The 20,207-nt window shown below is 51.9% G+C and overlaps 2 protein-coding genes across 3 annotated transcripts; both read left to right on the top strand.

Annotated features, from left to right (window-relative positions):
* Positions 1–172: 172 nt before the first annotated feature.
* LOC131917285 (uncharacterized) lies at positions 173–4,287 on the top strand. 2 transcript variants are annotated; one of them, XM_059271007.1, is made up of 8 exons: positions 173–991; positions 1,331–1,435; positions 1,546–1,617; positions 1,830–1,918; positions 2,027–2,281; positions 3,126–3,284; positions 3,593–3,666; positions 4,189–4,287. In XM_059271007.1, the coding sequence occupies exons 1-7, from the start codon at positions 528–530 to the stop codon at positions 3,649–3,651; spliced, it is 1,203 nt and encodes a 400-aa protein (XP_059126990.1). In that variant the 5' UTR covers positions 173–527; the 3' UTR covers positions 3,652–3,666; positions 4,189–4,287. The 2 variants fall into 2 exon arrangements, with proteins under 2 accessions (XP_059126990.1, XP_059126989.1); XM_059271006.1 differs by lacking the exon at positions 4,189–4,287 and having other exon boundaries at positions 174–991; positions 3,593–3,729.
* A 196-nt stretch (positions 4,288–4,483) lies between these two features.
* On the top strand, positions 4,484–19,550 carry Acap1 (ArfGAP with coiled-coil, ankyrin repeat and PH domains 1). The gene is made up of 22 exons (XM_059271005.1): positions 4,484–4,590; positions 5,217–5,274; positions 9,975–10,094; positions 10,302–10,355; positions 10,522–10,580; positions 10,850–11,033; positions 11,165–11,209; positions 11,324–11,419; positions 11,528–11,602; positions 11,692–11,801; positions 13,382–13,433; positions 13,518–13,618; positions 14,857–14,980; positions 15,081–15,292; positions 15,973–16,042; positions 16,151–16,245; positions 16,342–16,511; positions 17,265–17,437; positions 18,377–18,486; positions 18,578–18,688; positions 19,045–19,094; positions 19,386–19,550. The coding sequence occupies exons 1-22, from the start codon at positions 4,538–4,540 to the stop codon at positions 19,484–19,486; spliced, it is 2,223 nt and encodes a 740-aa protein (XP_059126988.1). The 5' UTR covers positions 4,484–4,537; the 3' UTR covers positions 19,487–19,550.
* The last annotated feature ends 657 nt before the right edge of the window (positions 19,551–20,207 follow it).

The following is a 20,207-nucleotide window of genomic DNA, read 5'->3' as shown; positions in this document are numbered from 1 at the left end:
AACTTGAGCTCCGAGCCACGGAGACCCTTAGATTTAAAAAGTCCTAATAAAGAGCCTTAGCGATACCCCGACAGGTCATCTCAAGCAACGGAGCTGCTAACTCCAAGAGGTTACCGGAGGGCGACTAACAGAAGCCCGACCCTACTCAGAGGACGCCGCGGAGCTTGCAGGGCCTCCGGGTTATGACGTCACAAGGCGGCCCGCCCCTGGCCAGGCCCCTTGGCTCTGATTGGTTGACTCGGAGCAGAGCGATGATGGAGAAGGGCGGGAACAAATTACAGAGACAAAGAAAGTCTTTGGGTGTGACAATTAGCGAAGGGCGTGCGGAGGGGCTCCCGGGCCGCGGTCGGTCGATAGTCTTGTTTTCACCTGCTCCAGCGCGGCGCCCCGGAGCGGAGGCGGAGGCGGTCCGCTCTGACCCGGAGCCCCCAGCGCCCCGCCCACCGCGGGGGGGCAGGGCCAAGGGGCGGGGCTATGTGGAGCCGGGCGGCTGGGCTGAGTAATTGAAGCGGCTACCGAGCGGAGCCATGGAGAAGCCGGAGTCTCTCGCGTCTGTCAGTGCGGAATCCCCTCGGGGGGTTCCTAGGGCAATACCTGGAGGTGTCAGAGGTATACAAACTGACACCGGACTGCCCTCCGGAGTAGCCTTGTTTCGCGGTACTGGCCCCCTCTCGCATTCCGGGGCCACTGTCATTCGCAGTCCCGGGCCAATCCGGCACTCGGAAGAGGCAGTGACCCTCAGTTCCGGACCCTGTCCGCAACTCAGGGAGGTTGCAGGCAGTAGTCTTGGGTCCAGCAAATCCCCTGGCACTGGAACTGGTGCAGCTAGGGCGTCCATCCCTGGGCCGGGGGAGCCTAAAGTGTACAGCTCGGAGAGTAGTCCACAGTCCGGGTCAACTTTTTTGCACTCTCAAAACTTTGAGGAACGGCCCCGGAGCATCCTAAAAAACAGCAGCTCCATCTTGATGAAGAAAACCTCCAGTGCGGAGAAGTAAGCAGCTCAGCTGTTAGCCAGCAGCCCACCCGCAAACCTGAGATGGGAGGGAGCCAGGGAAAAGGGGGCGGAGTCCTGAGGCCGTGGTAGGGGCAGAAGGTGAGACCGATTGGGAGGGAAATCTGAGGTTCAAAGCCTTGGGGAGGGCGGCAGGTGTCACAAAATCCTGGCCACACCGCCCTGAAATTACCACTGGGCATCTGGCTCCAATCCTAACCTCTATAAGCGAATGTAAGAAGAGTTTTTTGAATGCCTGGGAGAATGAAGGAGTCCCCTCTGTTAGGAGAGGGTTACTGGAAGAGCGTCCTCCTTTGCTATGTTCTTCCCTCACCTTAGGAAGTCTCAGCGCTGGGATGAAATGAACATCTTGGCCACCTACCACCCTGCTGACAAAGACTATGGCTTTATGAAGGCGGATGAGCCCAGCACCCCCTACCACAGGTGCTGAGTCCTAAGCCTAGCTTTTCAGCCTGGACTCCTGTGTTCTAACAAGGGACTATGAGGAAGAGGCAGGGAAGCCTCAGGTACTAGCACTGCTTCCTCCTCTGCAGGCTGCAAGACAATGATGAGGACCTGTCTGCCGGGTCTTCTCCCAAGGTGACCCCTGAATCACTGTCAGAGAGGTGAGAGTCCTGCAGAGCTGTGCCCACGACCCCACACCTCTGAACCCAGTCTCAGATAGCTTTGTTCTTTGACTCCTAAAATGGTCGGTACTACAGTCCTCCTCAGGCATAACCAAAACTGATCCGGGGGTCACCGGCTTGGTCCCCACCCACCACCTGCCCCGACGGTTGCGTGCTCCCTTCTGTGCCCCCAACCAGTCTCCCTCCCTCAGGTTTGCCACAATGGACAATTTCCTTCCCAAGGTCCTCCAGTATGGAGATAACAAAAACTCCAAGGCTGTGGACAACTTTGCCAAGACACGTATGTGAGATGCGGGGTGGGGGTGCCTTGATGCGAAGGGAGGTGGAGTGGCAGGGACCCTCCAGGGAGAGCCCGGAGGGAAAGCCAAGCTTCCACACTGGCCCACAGACTCCAGTGATTTTGACAAGCACCGAAAGATACATTACAATGAAGGGAAGTTCCTGAAGACCCTGAAAACCCTGCCCTTGACCAGTGAGGAAGACAGCAGCAGCGGGGCTAGTGCCAGCATCAGCAGCAGTAATCAAAGTGTGATGATGGACCTGAAGCCCAGGCCCGTGGAGAAAGGCTGGCCAGGAAGACTGGCCCCAGGAGTCAAAAATGAGACTGTCCTGGTGACTGACAGCCGTGGCCTAGACACCAGTGGTTAGTGACGGGGCCCAGGGACTGAAGAGAATTGTAGACAAGAGGCTGTTCCAGAGTCCACATCTCCTTGAACTTTTCTTTCTTTCTTTTTATTTATTTATTTATTTATTTTTTATTTTATTTATTTATTTCTTTTTTTTGGTTTTTCGAGACAGGGTTTCTCTGTGTAGCTTTGCGCCTTTCCTGGAACTCACTTGGTAGCCCAGGCTGGCCTCGAACTCACGGAGATCCACCTGGCTCTGCCTCCCGAGTGCTGGGATTAAAGGCGTGCGCCACCACCGCCCGGCGAACTTTTCTTTCTTTCTCTCTTTCTTTCTTTTTGTTTTTGTTTTGTTTTGTTTTAGAGACAGGGTTTCTCTGTGTAGCCCTAGCTGTCCTGGAACTCCCTCTGTAGCCCAGGCTGGCCTCAGAGATCCGCCTGCCTCTGCCTCCCGAGTGCTGGGATTAAAGGTGTGTGCTGCTACCACCGCCCAGTGAACTTTGCTTTTTTCGTATCTGTTCTCTTTGGCTCTGCTTCTCGTTTCTCTGCTGTATTCTGCTTTCTTCAGAGCATAGGCTTACAGTCCTGCTGTCTGACAGAGAGGCAGTGGTTGGGGGTGGACTCCAAGGAAGACAGGACAAATGGAGCTGAGTCTCCACACAGGGTGGCCTCCTCCAGAGATGACAGTTTGAGGGAACCATTGGGGAATGCAGATCACTGCGGGCTTTCTAAAATGGGGAGGGGTGGTAGAGGGGAACTGGGGACTTGAACTTCTCCCGTCATTTAGCGGCCCGCCATGCACACCTAGGATTCATAGGCACAGCAGGTGGCCACAGACTCAGACTGTCTGGGGTGATTTTTCAGATTCTGCTGCTTTCAGAAACCAGTTCCCCTCAGCTTCAGACTCGACCCTCAGGGAGGAGACTGCCCTGCAGCGTAAGGAGTATTACAGTAAAGGAAGATACCTGAGGTCCTGTTCGCACCCGGAGATCGGAGAGGACATAGAAGACGACGAGATGAGCAGTGAGAGCTGGGAAGGACAGCCAGCCTGGGGGAGGAAGGACAGAGCGAGCAGCTTGCTAGGTGCCCCTGCCCTCGTCTCATGTTACTTGCAGGTTCTTCAGGTCTGACCTGGGTTACTGAGAATCCCAAAGGCACTTCCGGTCCTATCGGAAGCCCCTTTGGGTGTGGCAAAACCATTTAGGGTTCTCTGGACATAACCATGACTGTATGGCAACCTGGGATTTAGTGGATAGGTTCTAGAGATCTGAGGATCACATGGACAAGAGCTTACCCCTGCTGCAAGAAAGCCCAACTTCTTCTTTCTCTAGATGATACCTTGCGGCTCCAGTGGACTCAGGAAAAAGAACCTAGACCATGGAAAATGTAGCCAGCTGAGGACGGGGTGAGGGCAGCCCTCCTCTGCCCTTACCACTCTACTAGTGGACAATAAAGAGAACATCAGGAATCTGAGTGCTGGGAATTGGATGCCCAGCCTGGGCCTGCTCTATCATTGCCTGGGAGAGTTGGGGAGGGGGTTGTCCATGCACAATAAATCAGGAAAGCAGAGACAAGCGAGAGAAGCTGAGAGCAACCAGAGGACTGGGTTCTTAGGATCAGCACTTAGGGGCTAAGGCAGCAAAATCACAAATTTGAGGAGAGCTTATTCTACATAGTGGGATCCTGTTGTTGTTGCTTTTTTATAATTATTTATTTTTATTTACTTATTTTTATTTGTTTGTTTTGCCTGCATGAATGTCTGTGTGAAGGTGTCAGATCTTGGAGTTACAGACAGTTGTGAGCTGCCATGTGGGTGCTGGGAATTGAACCAGGGTCCTCTGGAAGAGCAGTCAGTGCTCTTAACCACTGAGCCATCTCTCCAGCCCTTACACAAACTCTTAAGTGACAGAGACATCTTTGACTCTAGATCATCATGCCTACCCTCAAAAAATGTATTCACCAAAGGAGGAAGGAGCAAAGACAGACCAGGGTCCCAGAAGGAAGGGGACAGCAGACAGTCTCTGGGGGCGGGGCTGTGGTTTCTCTGATCTCAGCATCGACTCTGCCCAGGCCCCACCCCTACCCCTCCCAGAGCTGCCTACAAGTGTTGGGGTGAGAGCTCCTCCTGGGTCACCCCTTTCCCTTTGGGGAAAGAATTGCAGACCCAGGCCCTTTCTGCCAGAGGACCTCTTCTTCCTCATCAATACCCCTCCTGGGGGGTGGGGAGTGCATCTACCTACATCCCCACCTGCCTGGGCCAAAGCAGGTCATCTGAGATGACGATCAAACTAGATTTTGAAGAATGTCTCAAGGACTCTCCTCGCTTCCGGTAAGTGTGTGCAGGTCCAGGAGGCTAAGGAGGGGAAGGAAGGTCCCACATGCCCTGACAAACACACAGCATGTCCCAGGCTGGACCTCCCTTAGAGCCTAGGTCATAAAGAGACAAGAGGGAACTGGTGGGAAATGGTGCATCTGCTGTTCAACCCGGGCCTGGCGTCTCATACCTGTAATCCCAGCACTTGGGAGGCTGAGGCAGGAAGACTGCTCTGAGTTCCAGACTAACCTGGGCTACAAGAGTGAAACCCTTTAAAAACAAAATGCAAAAAGCAAAAGCCCCATGCTCTCCAACAAGCTTCTGTTCTGCCTGTCTGCACCTTCTGGCCTTTATAATTGGCATTCCTTCTTCCTTTTCACTGGAACCCCTCCCCCAGCACCTGCCCTGGGGCGGTTAGCAACTTCCTGCCCTGGCCACATCCACCCTCTCGACATTTCCTGCTCTGGTCTGGGTTATTGAAGCTTAGAATGTGCACAGTAATAGCACATGAGTAATATCTGGTCCTGGGTGGGCGGCCATCCTCAATTCATCTGTCTGTCTGTACCCACCACCCCATGACTCCAGCAGAGAACCCAGTGGACCTAAGCTCTGTTCTCATGACCCTGTCTCTCCTTTCCCAGAGCCTCCATTGAACTGGTGGAAGCTGAAGTGTCAGAATTGGAGACCCGCTTGGAAAAGGTGATCACGGAGCAAACAAGATCCAGGATGGGACTGAAATAAGAGGGGTGGGCCAGGGAGATAGTGGTACACGGGGAATGAGTTACCAAGTCATAGAAAGTTAACTGTACCTGGGCATGACGGCTCATAATTGTAATCCTAGAACTTCAGAGTCTGAGGGAGGAGGATCACCATGAGTGTGTGACAGCCTGGGCAAAACTACAGTGAGGCGTCTCTTTTTAAAAAGGGGTGTGTGTGGGGGGGTGTCTGCAGAGATAGAGAAAACATCCCGTGCCTTCAAAAGTTTAAAATAAGATGCATTCGTTCGTTCGTTCGTGTGCATTTATATAAGCTCCAGCCTTGACATGCTCTGTGAGTTTTCTACTGATGTTTAACAAGCTATTGGCTTGGGTCACCTAAACAGCAGTCAGGGTCTCAACCAAAATTGTGGTCTCATCTGAAGACTGGGACTTTCTTGCAAGATCATGTGGTTGTTGACAAATTTTAGTTCATATTTCACTGCCATTATAGGACTAGGGGCCTAATCTCCAGAGGCGACCCACAGGTCCCCGTCCCAAGGCTTGCTGCAGACATGTCCTAGCCTTATTGCGTGTTGACAGGAAGAAAGTCATTGTGTATGCTAGTGAGGTGTCACATGGTGTAACATGGAGTGCCATCCCATTGCCTTTGCCATCCTCTGCCAGTCTGCAGCAAGTCACAAGCTTTCCTCACGCTCCCTGAGAGGAGGGGCTTAGGACAAGAGAGATGGCTTGCTGGTCCTTGCTGGTCTTCCAAAGGACTCATTCATTTCTTAGCTCTCAGGTCGGGTGGCTCATGGTTACCTATAACCTCTAGTTCCAGGAGATCTGATTCCCTCTTCTGGCCTCAGATATTCTACACATGTGGCGCGCACACACACACACACAAAATGACTCATATCTTTTTTTTTTTTAAGATTTATTTATTTATTATGTATACAGTGTTCTGCCTGGACTTATCCCTGAGGGCCAGAAGAGGGCGCCAGATCTCATTACAGATGGTTGTGAGTCACAAAGTGGTAGTTGGGAACTGAACTCAGGACCTCCGCAAGAGCAGCTAGTACTCTTAACCTCTGAACCATCTCTCCAACCCCCAGTGACTCACATCTTTAATCCTAGTATTGGAGAAGCAGAAACAGGCAGATCTCTATGAGTTCAGGCCAGCCTGGTCTACCTTTTTTTTTTTTTCCAGACAGAGTCACACATAGTCCAGGCTGGCTTTGAATTTACCTTGTAGTTGAACCTGACTTTGAGTTCCCAATCCTCTGACCTCTACCTCCCTCCTGGAGATCGAATCCACCCCCTGCATGTTAGGCAGCAGCTATATCCCCAGTGTAAGTAATTCTTAGACTTTTTTTTATTATTATTTTATTATATATATGGCTGTTTTGCCTGGGTATGTGTCTGTGCATCACTTCCATACCAGTGCCTGCAGAGGCTGGAAGAGGGCGTTGGATCCCCTGAAACTGGAGTTAAAGAGAGTTGTGAGCCACCATGTGGGTGCTGAGAACTGAACCTGGATCCTTTGCAAGAGCAGCCAGTGCTCTTAACCACTGACCCATCTCTCCAGCCCCCAAATGTTTTTAATTGAGTTGTTCAATGCGAGTTAATAACACACTTGCAGTAATTGCAAAGAGAGGCCATGTCCCCATCAACTTCCCCCAGTGATGACATTTAATGCAATTTTTTCTCATTATCAAACCTCAAAATTGGCATTGGCACAGTACAATTAACAATCAAGTCTACAGGGACCAGGAGAGATGGCTTCCCTTGCAAACATGAGGACCCAAGTTTGATCCCCAGCACTTACATAAAAGTGACAAGGTGTATGTATGGCATGCATTTATAATCCTAGTATTGAGGAAATGGAGACAAGAGGATCACTGGGTTTTTCTGGCTGCCCAGTGTAGTCTAACTTTTGGGCTTCAGGCTAATGAGAAATGAGAAATCCTAGCTCAAAGGAGGTGGACTTTTTTTTTTTTTTTTTTTTTTTTTTTAAAGGCAAGGTCATCATACTATGTAGCCCTGGCTGGCCTAGAACTCACTATGTAGACCAGACTGGGCCTCAAACTTACAGAGATCTGCCTGCTTCTGCCTCAGGAGTACTGATCTCTCTCTCTCTCTCTCTCTCTCTCTGTCTCTCGATCGTGGTGTGTGTGTGTGTGTGTGTGTGTGTGTGTGTGTGTGTGTGTGCAGGTGCACATGCTATAATGCACATGGGGAGGTCAGTGGACAATTTCCAGGAGTCAATTCTTTCCCCTCACCATGGGCTCCAGAACTGCACTTTGGTTCTCAGGCTGGCATGGCATGTGCCTTTACCAGCTAAGCCATCCCACTGGCCTGAAGTTGGCTTTTCTTTTTTTTTTTTTTTAAAGATTTATTTATTTATTATGTATACAGCATGTATGACTGCAGGCCAGAAGAGGGCACCAGATCTCATTACAGATGGTTGTGAGCCATCATGTGGTTGCTGGGAATTGAACTCAGGACCTCTGGAAGAGCAGTCAGTGCTCTTAACCTCTGAGCCATCTCTCCAGCCCTTTTTTTTTGTTTGTTTGTTTTTTGTTTTTGTTTTTGTTTTTTTGTTTTTCGAGACAGGGTTTCTCTGTGTAGCTTTGCGCCTTTTCCTGGAACTCACTTGGTAGCCCAGGCTGGCCTCGAACTCACAGAGATCCGCCTGGCTCTGCCTCCCGAGTGCTGGGATTAAAGGCGTGCGCCACCACCACCCGGCTGAAGTTGGCTTTTCTAAAAAACTGGAAGCCCAGTGTGGTGGCACATGCCTTTGCTAGCACTCAGGAGGCTGAGGCAGGCAGGGCTCTGTGAGTTTGAGGCCAGCCTGGTCTACATAGCAAGTTCCAGGACAGCCATGGCTGCATAGACAGACCCTGTCTCAAAGAAAATTAAAGGCGATGGAGTGATGGTTCAGGGGTTAAGAGCACATACTGCTCTTTCAGAGGACCTGAGTTCAGTTCCCAGCACTCACACCTGGAGGCTCTCAACTGCCTGTAACTCCAGCTCCGAAGGATCTGACCTCCCTCTGTCCTCCTGACTCATGTGCAAACATATACATGTATACATACATAGTAATAAAAATATCTTAAATCAAAAACAACTGGGGATAACAATGTGTTTGAAGTCCATTCAAGTTGTCGAGTGCATTAATAGTTCCTCTTTATTGTTGACTGCAATTCTATCATATAGACGTACTACTAATCATTGGTTTAGTTTTGTTTTTTTGAGACAGGGTCCTTCTATATAGTCTTGGATGGCCTGGAACTTGCTTTGTAGACCAGGCTGGCCTCAGTCTCATAGAGATTCACCTGCCTCTGCCTCCCAAGTACTGGGATTAAAGGCTTGTGTCACATGCCTGGCTAGTTATTGGTTCAGTTTTATGAAAGGTCTTTTCTCGAATATGGGAGAAAGGGGCTTGTATACACAGGAGAACTAGACAGTCTGCTGATCTGCATTGAGTTGTAGCCATTTTGTCTCCTTGTCATGGACTGATAGGAATTGCTCTTGGTCAGTCTCCTGACCACTGCTGATCATGCTAGCCAATTTCAGCCCTAGTCACTTTCAGCCCAGACTATATTTCTCAGGAGTGTCCACCAGCCCCCAGAAAAATGTGCTGGAAAGACCTGGGTCCTGGGGCCTTGCCTCTTCTTCACAAAGCCTCCCTGTGACTTCTTACCACCCTGGGCCAAGCTGAAGGGCTCCACAGACAGTTGCTCCATTCAAAATATGGCAACTCATGGCTAAAGTCTAGCCTTGTCACCTTGAGGGTGACACGGCCATAGCTCTGTGGATAACAGGGCCCAGGGGTGAGGAGACTGATGTGGGACTCCACTCAGCCATCTGGCTTTCCCTTCCCAGATCAGTTATAGCTCTTTGACTATTCCAAAGGCACCGTAGGGGCTGAAGAGATGGCTCAGCGGTTAAAAGCACTGGCTGCTCTTCCGGAGTACCCGGGTTCAATCCCCAGCACCCACATGGCAGCTCCCAACGGTCTGTAACTCCAGTTCCAGGAGATCTGGCATCCTCACACAGGCATACATGCAGACAAAACACCAATGCACATTAAAAGAAAAATAAATTAATTTAAATTAATTTTAAAAGGTGCTGCAAGGTGGACAACTGAGCACCCCAACATCTTACTTGTCCCTGATCCCGAAGCCTCAATGCCTAGTTAATATTTGCAAGGGAATGTTTAGAGAGTACAGAATGAGACACACACACATACACACACACACACACACACACACACACACACACACACACACCCCAAAGGCTGTAGAACTGAACCTAGCCAGGCAGAGAATGGGTACTAGGAACAAGACAGGGCAAGGAGGATGGGGTTTTAGGGAGAGCCCCTCACTCCAACAGGCACAGAAGGGCAGGTCGGATTAGACGGGGAGAGATATTTGAGAAGTCAAGATGACTGTGACTTTGGGAAGAAGCTTGGAGGAACGGGCAGAAATTTTGAAACAGACACAGGAAAAGGAAGCTAGGAAGTAGAGATAATGGCATTGCAGGTGTGAGTCTGAAGTGGGGGAGCTTCCTTGGTCTGGGTGGGACAGTGGATGAGATTAGGAAAGGGCTGTACAGCCTGGGGCAGGGGGCGAAGTGGAGCGTCATTTGACGTCTGGCCACTGGTACCATTCACTCTTGCCCTCCGTTCTTCCCCAGCTCCTCAAGCTGGGAACCTGCCTCCTGGAAAGTGGGCATCATTACCTTGCCGCCAGCCGTGCCTTCGTAGTTGGCATCTGTGACCTGGCTCACCTGGGCCCACCGGAGCCCATGATGGCGGTATGTGATGATTCTGAACCAGAGCTGTGATTGCTGGGGATGGGGGGTGGGGGTGGGGGACTGGGATCAGGAGATGCTGAGGAAGAGGAGGGCTGACCTGGGGTCTGCAGAGCCCAGGCCAGAGCAAAGCTGGGTCCAGCATGCAGGACTTTGGGTGGACCTTGATGTCCCATACCTGGTACTTTCTCTCTGGTTTTTCTTGCCCAGGAGTGTCTGGAGAAATTCACTGTGAGCCTAAACCACAAGCTGGACAGCCACGCTGTGAGTGGGGGATGTGGGGCAGGGTTGGCCTGGGGATGATGGATGGATGGGGCAGGGTTGGCCTGGGGGTGATGGATGGATGGGGCAGGGTTGGCCTGGGGGTGATGGATGGATGGGGCAGGGTTGGCCACGACACTGACTCTCACTTGTCAACTTCATCCAACAGGAGCTTCTTGATGCTACTCAACACACGCTGCAGCAGCAAATCCAGACTCTGGTCAAGGAGTGAGATGGGAGGGAAAGGGGGGGTCTTACTTCCCAGACACTAGCTAGCCCTCCACCTCTCTAACCATTACCACAGGCCTCTCCAATAGGAGCAGCTATGAGGGTGGGTGGGAAGTGGCCTGACTCCAGTCTTCCCATCCCCGGGGTCCCCAGGATTTTCCTCTCACGGGCTAACTGACAGGATATTGGGGGGAGGGGTGATCCTGAGATTTTTCTTCCCTGGGGATGGGAAGGTAAATCTGCTTTTGTTTTGTCTTCCCTAACTCTAGAGGTCTCCGGGGTTTCCGGGAGGCTCGCAGGGATTTCTGGAGAGGCGCTGAGAGCCTGGAGGCTGCCCTTACCCACAACGCAGAGGTCCCCAGACGTCGTGTCCAAGAAGCAGAGGAGGCTGGGACTGCTTTGAGGACCGCCCGAGCTGGGTACCGGAGTCGGGCACTGGATTATGCCTTGCAGGTAGGTGCCTACCCTAACCCATCCTCCGGGATACCTTGAGGTGTCACCTCAAGAGTGGGGAGTCCCCAGGGTGCAATGGGAGACAGTGCTGTCATTTCAAGGCTGACCCGAGGTCTCTTTGGACCTTTCAGGTCAACGTGATCGAGGATAAGAGGAAGTTTGACATCATGGAGTTCGTGAGTTTCAGGAGCAGCAAAAATGGAGAGGGACCTGCTGACAGAGCGGGAGGGTAGAGGGAAGGAGAGGGGTGTCCTTCCTCAGTCCTGCCCCCTACCCGCCTTGTCCCTCAGGTGCTGCGATTGGTAGAGGCCCAGGCTACCTACTTCCAGCAGGGCCACGAGGAGCTAAACCGCTTGGCTCAGTATCGGAAGGAGTTGGGTGCCCAGGTGAAGGACCCTAGGCAGTTGGTGCAGGGAGGTTAGGGGACGCTAAGATGACTCTCCTGGCCTGGTTGGGGCAAACGCAGACATGTGAGATGTCCCTCCTGTGCCCAGTTACACAGCCTGGTCTTGAACTCTGCGAGAGAGAGGAGAGACATGGAGCAGAGGCATGTGTTACTGAAGCAGAAGGTGAGGGCTGCTGCAGGGGCAAGAGGGACGCAGGCCTGTGACTTCGGTCTCCGTCTGCCTCACATGGTTTGATCCTCTCATGCCCCCAGGAGCTGGGTGGTGAGGAGCCAGAGCCAAGCTTAAAGGAGGGGCCTGGTGGCTTGGTGATGGAGGGACATCTCTTCAAACGGGCCAGCAATGCCTTTAAGACGTGGAGCAGGTAAGGAGACAAGTGACTCACCCCAGCTCACCCAATGGAACATTCTTGAATGGGTGGTTACCGTGTGTGAAGTACATCAAGATACAACCCTGAGTCAGCAAAGACAGACAGACAGACACCTAAACAAGTTGCATGCCATGTTAGAAGGTAATAATAAAATGACCAGCGCAGTGGTACACACCTTTAATCCTAGCCCTGGGGAGGCAGAAGCAGGTGGATCTCTGAGTTCAAGGCCAGCGTGTTGTACAGAGCAAGTTCCTGGACAGCCAGGAGTGCATAAAGAGACCATCACACAAAAAGAAAAGGTAGCAAAAGAATACTGCCAGCAGTTAAGTATGGTGATGCACATCTGTGATCTCAGCACTACGGAGGCCGAGGCAGAGCTCCCAAGCAAAACACTGTCTAAAAAAGGGGAGGAGGGTGTAAAAGAAAGGGATGATAATGTTACAGAAAAGAGAAACAGTACAGAAGGGACAGGATCTGATGATGGTCTGGGCAGAGAGGGTAAAATTTAGTTTCAATTTTTTTTTTGAAGGGCTGAGTATTAAACTCAGGGCCTCAACCCTGCTAGGCAAAGAAGCTACCACTGAGTTAAATCCACAGCCCAGGGTTCCCGATTCTAAATAAAATGTCAGGGGCTGGACGTGGTGGATCATGCCTGAAGTCCTAGCACTTGAGAGGAGGAGCCATGAGGATTGGAATTCTGTGTGCAGACAAATAAGTCAGAACCGTTATTTATCAGGTCTGCTTTTTTTTTTTTTTTTTTTTTTTTACAAATCTCATGTATCCCAGGCTGATCTCAAATTTACGATGTAGCCAAGGATGACCTTGAACTCCTGATCTTCCTGCCTCCACCTCCCCAAAGCTGGCATTACAGGTGCACAACACCATGCCTAGCTAGAAAAGCAACTTTTGCAGGATGGTGGGGGCACATGCCTTTAATCCCAGCACTTAGGAGGCAGAGCCAGGCGGATCTCTGTGAGTTCGAGGCCAGCCTGGGCTACCAAGTGAGTTCCAGGAAAGGCGCAAAGCTACACAGAGAAACCCTGTCTCGAAAAACCAAAAAAAAAACAAAAAACAAAAAAAAAACAAACAAATAATTGTAGAAGTGGGGGTGATTCGAACGCCCTCATGACACACCCAGAAATAGGGTTTTCCACTGTTCCAGAGTTTTACCACCTTTATCTCCTTCAACACTGGCCACAACTAGAAAAGAAATCATTGCAACAATAAACATATTTTAGTTAAAAGAAGAAAGCTGGGTGTGGTGGCATATGCCTGTGAGCCTAGCCTTTGAGACGGAGGCAGGAGGATCAGGCGTTGAAGGGTAGCCTTACTGCTGTCCGCTGGAAAGTAGGCTTCATAAACATGTCCGATCTGGCTTGTCCCAGCAGAGAGGAACACCCCTTCCATGTCCCATTCTGCACAACTTCCCACCATTCTCTGCAATGTCTTGTGGGACTGCCAGCCCACACCTCTCAGCAAGCTACTTGGGGGCAAAGAGCACAGTCCTCTCTTCTATCCATTCCTGAGCTTGTCCCCAGGCTGCCCATGCACTTAACCACGTCTGTCTCCTCCAGACGCTGGTTCACCATTCAGAACAACCAACTGGTTTACCAGAAGAAATATAAGGTAGGTACTGGGTGCTGGGACTCTAGATAGACTCAGCCCTCACTTACTATGCTGGTTCGTGGCCCCCTTATCACTTTTTGGCAGGACCCCGTTACTGTGGTGGTGGATGACCTTCGTCTCTGTACCGTGAAGCTCTGTCCAGACTCAGAAAGGCGTTTCTGTTTCGAGGTGGTGTCCACCAGCAAGTAAGGACAGTCCCTTGGGGGCAATATTTTAATATGTCTAAATAGTTACAAACCAAAAAGGCAAGGCCGCCAAGATGAGGCTCCCTGAACAGCTCCAGGGCTCGGCCCTTTCTTTGGTGGCTGGTTGAAGCAGGGAGCCGCTGCTGAGAGGACAGGGTGGTAGGAGATGTTTTGGGGGATACTGCCAATTGTTGCTGAAGTACAGGTACTCACTTATGATGGGAATTATGTTCCAATAAATTCATCATCAGTTGAAAAGATATTGAAAAACCTACTGTTCACATAGCTTAGCCTAGACAGCCTACCTTAAACATGCTAAAAACCCGTTAGCCTACTGTTACAAGCCTCTTTTACAATAAAGTGTTTTTGAATACTCCACTGAAAATCAAAATCAAGATGGCTGCTTAAATATAGCTTTGTGCATTAATATTGAAAAATATTAAGTCAAACCATCGTAAATCAGGGACCACCTGGATTTTAATATTGCTGATAGGCAGGTATGGTGGTACACATCTGTAATGCTCAAACTTGGGAGGCAAAGGAGAATCTTAAGTTTGAAGAACACAGCCTGTCCCTGTCTCAAGAATAGACAGGCCAATGAGATGCTCATTACTTGCTTGATAACCTAAGTTCAATCCCCAGGACCCATATGGTGGAAAGAGATAACCAACTCCATAATGTACTATGCATATGTATACACATACAAACATACACATATTTAAATATAATGTCTTGTTTTGTTTTGTTTTGTTTTGTTTTTCGAGACAGGGTTTCTCTGTGCAACAGTCCTAGCTGTCCTGGAACTAGCTCTGTAGACCAGGCTAGCCTTGAACTCATAGAGATCTGCCTGCCTCTGCCTCCCGAGTGCTGGGATTAAAGGCGTGCACCACCACCACCACCACCACCACCACCACCACCACCACCACCGGGCTATAATGTCTTTTTTAAAGTTCAAGGCCTGACTGATCTACTAGCATGTTTGAAGTCAATCTGAGCAATGTACCAGACTCTATCTCAAAGTAAAATAAAGATGGCTTGGCTGTAGCTCAGAGGTGGAGTGCTTGCCCAGCATGCACGAGGCCCTGGGTCCAATCTGCAGTAGAGATAGATAAATAAGTAAATATATTTTAAATCCATATGACCAGTTCAGCAATAGCTGCACGTCAGTTTGCCCATTCTGCCTCATGGCCCTCTGACCTCAGACCCCCACCTCTGTTACTCTCACCCCCCCCCCCCAGGTCCTGCCTCCTCCAGGCTGACTCTGAGCGCCTCCTGCAGCTGTGGACTAATGCTGTTCAGAGCAGCATCGCCTCGGCCTTCAGCCAGGCTCACCTTGATAACAGCCCTCGAGGGCCAGGCCAGGTATCTTAATATGGGCACTGGGAGCCATTCTGTCCTGGGAGGTGGGGCACCCCTCACCCTTAGGCCCCTTGCTCACTCCTTCTTCCCCTGTCTCCCTCAGGTCTCAGGATACCTTGCCCTGGGCTCTGCTGCTACTCTGGGCTGTGGTGGGGCAGCCAGAGGAAGGGAACCTGGAGGAGTTGGGCAGGTGGCAGCCCAGGTACAAAGTGTAGAAGGAAATGCCCAGTGCTGCGACTGCAGGGAGCCAGCCCCAGAGTGGGCCAGTATCAACCTCGGTGTCACCCTCTGCATTCAGTGTTCCGGCATCCACAGGTCATTCCCTAAGACCCCAAGCATAAGCCCCGCTTTCAACTGCAATATGGCCATCATCAGGACCCTCTCATGCACCCTACCCTGGTTTTTTCTTATGTTCTTCTCTGTCACTGGTCACCAAGCTTGCTGCACAAAGTGCACATGGGAGTTGGGTATGGACAAGCTTAAGGGGGTCCTGGCTGTCTTAGAACTCACAGCGATCCACCTGCCTCTGCCTCCGGAGTGCTGGGATTAAAGGCGTGCGCCACCACTGCCCAGCCCAGGGCATTTATTGTCTTGATCAGAGGAAGCATGGGTTAGGGTTGCTGAGGGTGGGATAGCCAACGGAGCCCAAAGAAAGAATAGGTTGTGAAGGCCTACCAAGTTCTAGAGGCCTCACCACCATTCTGAACTATACACAGAGAGAAGGGAGGTGGCATAGGAAGAATGTTCCAGACCAGAGTACCATGAGAAAGGAAAAGGGGCTAGAGAGCATGAGACCTTAAAATGAAACAAGATAAAGGGAAAGATGATGAACAGGCCAGAGCCCGGTCAAGGATATGTGGCCTTTGCTGCCCTGCTTCCTGGCCCCGCTCCCCCGCACAGCCTCCACACAAGCCTGGCTTCTTAGTCTTTTCAGGAGCAACAGCCTTCCCAGGCCACTGCCCACACAGGGCATGACTCTCCCTCTGGCCCTCCAGGAGCCTCGGTGTTCATTTCTCCAAAGTTCGGTCTCTGACCCTTGACTCCTGGGAACCAGAACTAGTGAAGGTAACTTGGGCTATTGTGGAGACAGAGGACAGAGGAGCCCTGAGGACTCACAGAGACTCACCCCATTACCCCACCTCTTTCCCTTGGCCTCTCCTGGGCCTCCTCAAGCTGATGTGCGAGCTGGGAAATGTCGTCATCAACCAGATCTACGAGGCCCGTGTGGAGGCCATGGCAGTAAAGAAGCCAGGGCCCAGCTGCTCCCGGTGAGGTTGGGGTGAAGGTGCCCAGGGCTCCCCTCCACTGCGGGAGGGTGGGGATGGGATGAAGGGCCTAAGGCTAGCTCTTCTCCCAACATCCAGGCAGGAAAAAGAAGCCTGGATTCATGCCAAGTATGTGGAGAAAAAGTTCCTGACCAAGCTTCCTGAAATTCGAGGACGAAGAGGTGGCAGGGGACCCCCGAGAGGACATCCTCCTGTGCCCCCAAAGCCTTCTCTCAGGCCGCAGCCAGGGATGGTCAGGTCCAAGTCAGGTAGAGACTGTTAAGCTCATTGCTGTGTGCTCACTACTGGGCCAGGTCCTATACGGCAGCAGACAATGAGAACATCCCCTGGAGGAAGTCAGAAGGACCAGACCGTAGTTTCAGGGGGATACAGTAGGGCGTGGCATTGAGCATGGGGAGAATTGTGGGGTGGAATCTGTCAGGGAGAGCCACAAAAGGGGTATCTCTGCCAGCGGTGGTGGAGCACGCCTTTAATCCCAGCACTCGGGAGGCAGAGGCAGGTGGATCTCAGTGAGTTTGAGGCCAGCCTGGTCTACAGAGCGAGATTCAGGACAGGCACCAAAACTACACAGAGAAACCCTGTCTCGGAAATAAAATAAATAAAATAAAGCCCCCCAAAAAGGTGGAGGGGGAGTTTGAGGAGGCAATCTCCAATATGAGAAGAGGCAGGAGAGGGGTTGAGCTTGGCAACGCCTGAAAAGGAGGTACGAGCCTGACCTGGGCAGAGGAAGGTAAGAGCTGAGTCTGTCTGGGAGTTCACCTCTGGCATCCAGCCAGTCTGGTGGTTGGACAGGCTGAGGTGAGTGATACTATCTCTTCCACACCCGGGGCCTTGCACACATACATCCCGACATGTATGCACATACACATCACTCCCATCTCTCACCACAGCCCTGAGTCACAAGGGCCTCCCCACAGTTTAGACGTGACTTACCGCCTCACAGCATCTGGGGACTGTGCTGAAGATTTCTCCCCAGACCCAGCACTGATTTTCCTCAACAGAGTCCCCATCTGACAACCTGGGAAGCCTGCACCCTGGGGCCCTGCTGTTCCAAGCTGCTGGGCATCCTCCATCTCTTCCTACCATGGCTGATGCCCTGGCCCATGGAGCTGATGTCAACTGGGTCAACGGGGGTCAGGGGAACGCCACACCTCTGATCCGGGCCACAGCTGCTGTAAGGACCATGCTGACCTCCTCTACTTGACCCTAAAGCTCCTCCTGACCTTCCCAGGGGTCTCCATCCCATAGGGAAACCCCACAGACAGGGTGTTAACAGTGTGGTTTGGAGGTGGTGAATCAATCTTGGACCCACCACTTGCATGGGATTTTAAACAAACTGTCAGTCTCTGTGGGCCTTTAGTCTCATCAGTAAACTAGGACTACCAGGAGGCCAGAGAGATGGCTCAGCTTATGTTGCACTTGCTGAGGACCAGGACTCAGTTCCCAGTACCCATAAGGCAGTTCATAACTATGACTCCAGTGCCGGAAGATCCAGCACGCTCTTCTGGCCTCCTCATTCACTTCATGTGGTACACAGACATATATGAAGGCAAAACACCTATACACATAAAAGAACAATAAAAATATCTTTTAAAAAGAGGAAGAGCAGGCTGGGCGGTGATGGCACATGCACTCGGGAGGCAGAGGCAGGTAGATCTCTTTGAGTTCGAGGCTAGCCTGTTCTACAGAGTGAGTTCCAGGACAGGCATCAAAAACTACACAGAGAAACCCTGTCTCAAAAAAACAAACAAGGGAGGCAGAGCCAGGCGGATCTCTGTGAGTTCAAGGCCAGCCTGGGCTACCAAGTGAGTTCCAGGAAAAGGTGCAAAGCTACACAGAGAAACCCTGTCTCGGAAAAAAAAAAAAAAAAAAAAAAAAAAAAACCAACCAAACAAACAAACAAGAACAAAACAAAACAAACAAAAAAAGAGCACCAGCATGCCTCATCAGAGTGCAGGAAAGATTAAATACATGAACATGTAAAGAGCGACAGCCAAGCCTAACACCTACTTGTACCCTGAATACCACACTCCCATGTCTTAATTACGCCACCCTAAAATACCGAGAACTCCACCTCTAACACTGTCATCCCCTCCTCGATCTCTCCATGCAGAATTCTCTTCTGGCCTGTGAGTTTCTCCTCCAGAACGGGGCGAATGTGAATCAGGCAGACAGTGCTGGCCGGGGCCCACTCCACCATGCCACCATTCTTGGCCACACAGGGTAGGGTGCAGCGGAAATGCCACCATGGGGAGGGAGTTTTCTGGGAGTGAAACTGAAGAAGGCTGCAGCTGAATTTAGCTCTCCTTTTCAGGCTGGCTTGCCTGTTCCTGAAACGGGGTGCAGATCTGGGGGCTCGAGACGCGGAAGGCAGGGACCCTCTGACTATCGCGATGGAAGCTGCCAACGCTGACATCGTAACCCTGTGAGAATGCCAGAGGGTCGGGCTAGTGCTTGGGCATTGCGTTCATCTTTGGGGTGGGGCTAATGCCAAAACCAGACCTGGAAGGTGAGGTCTGGGGAGGGGTGGGGTAAAGCTCTTTGGGGGTAGGGGGTGGGGCAGGGTGAGATGATGGGAGTTCACCTTGGGAGCCATTGTTCGTCCATCAACATTGCAGAAAAGTTAATGTGTTTGCATTTTAAAGCACTAGTCATCGGGGAGGTATTCTTTTTTTTTTTTTTTTTTACCAAGTGATGTAGCTCAAAGGATGAGGAATTAGGCAAAGGATGGGAAGTTAGGAAGAGAGTGAAGTCTTTTATTCCTTAATTCCCACCCTTCAGGCTACGACTGGCGAAGATGAGGGAGGCCGAAGCGGCCCAGGGCCAGGCAGGTAAAGTAACCACTTATTCACCCAGACCCCCGGTCCACACTGGAATTCTGGCCCTTGCTTACCTGCCCCCTTAGTGCCCAACTGCGATAATGCCATTGTTTATTCAACAAACACGGTTTGGGCGCATGGAGCGTGCCTGACCCTCGGAACAAAGGAAAAGGCACCCGTGATGCGCTTACGATGCACCCCTACTTGGAGAGCTTGCCCGGCCAGATCCACGCCTACTGTCCGTGATGCTTTCCGTAGTAGCCCAACCGTCCAGCCCTCCAACCTTTCCCCTGTCCTCCTCAGGAGACGAGACGTATCTCGACATCTTCCGAGACTTCTCCCTCATGGCATCGGACGACCCGGAGAAACTGAGCCGCCGCAGTCACGACCTCCATACGCTTTGATTCCAGGCCCCTCCCCACTTTGCCACGGCCTGCCTGATCTCCATTAAAGTCGCTGCTTTTTCTTTCCCAGTTCCCTTACTGTGCGCCACCTGGGGCCTGGCAGGGTGTTGGGCGCAGCGGCCACTAAGTGCAGGGCGCTGTGGCTTCTCTAGAGGTTAGGGTTTCTCTAAGAGGATGCTGACTAGCACCCAGTGGCTTGGCGGGAGGGGCTTTCGAGCTCAGGCGACAAGGGAAGCCACCCGCGTGGGGACCTGGGCACGCCGGGGTGGCCCACAGGCATCCCTGGAATGCGATGGCTCAGCACCCGCCCCCTCGGGAGTTCCCGACCGGGAGCCAACCCCGAGGCCCCGGTTTTCTCCGAAGAGAGGGACTGCAGACTCCTGCCCCGACCAAGCTGTGCTAGTGAGGTCATGCACACCTGCAGGGAACGCGGGCCGTCGCGGCCACATCCGTAGTGAAGCCTGTGAATCACCCCACCCCCGCTCGCGTCGGCCCGTCCAGCCCGTCCGCCCCGTCTCTCCCGTCGGTGGCGAGTCCCGGCTCCCATCCCCAGCAGCCAGCCCACGGGGGCGGAGGGCGGGGCGCTACGGGGCGGGGCTGCCGCTTAAAGGGCCACTGACTTGCTGCCCTTAGACCACTTCCTGGGGGTGGAGAGGACCTCGGCGGCTGCTGCGACAGTCCAGGAAGGCGGTAACGCCCGAGTCCCGAGACTCCGGCAGTT

This window comes from Peromyscus eremicus, chromosome 8a (genome assembly GCF_949786415.1).
Source record: "Peromyscus eremicus chromosome 8a, PerEre_H2_v1, whole genome shotgun sequence".
In the NCBI taxonomy this organism is placed as follows: domain Eukaryota; kingdom Metazoa; phylum Chordata; class Mammalia; order Rodentia; family Cricetidae; genus Peromyscus; species Peromyscus eremicus.
Note: the sequence above shows the minus strand (reverse complement) of the source record. Positions and strands in the feature narration are given on the sequence as shown.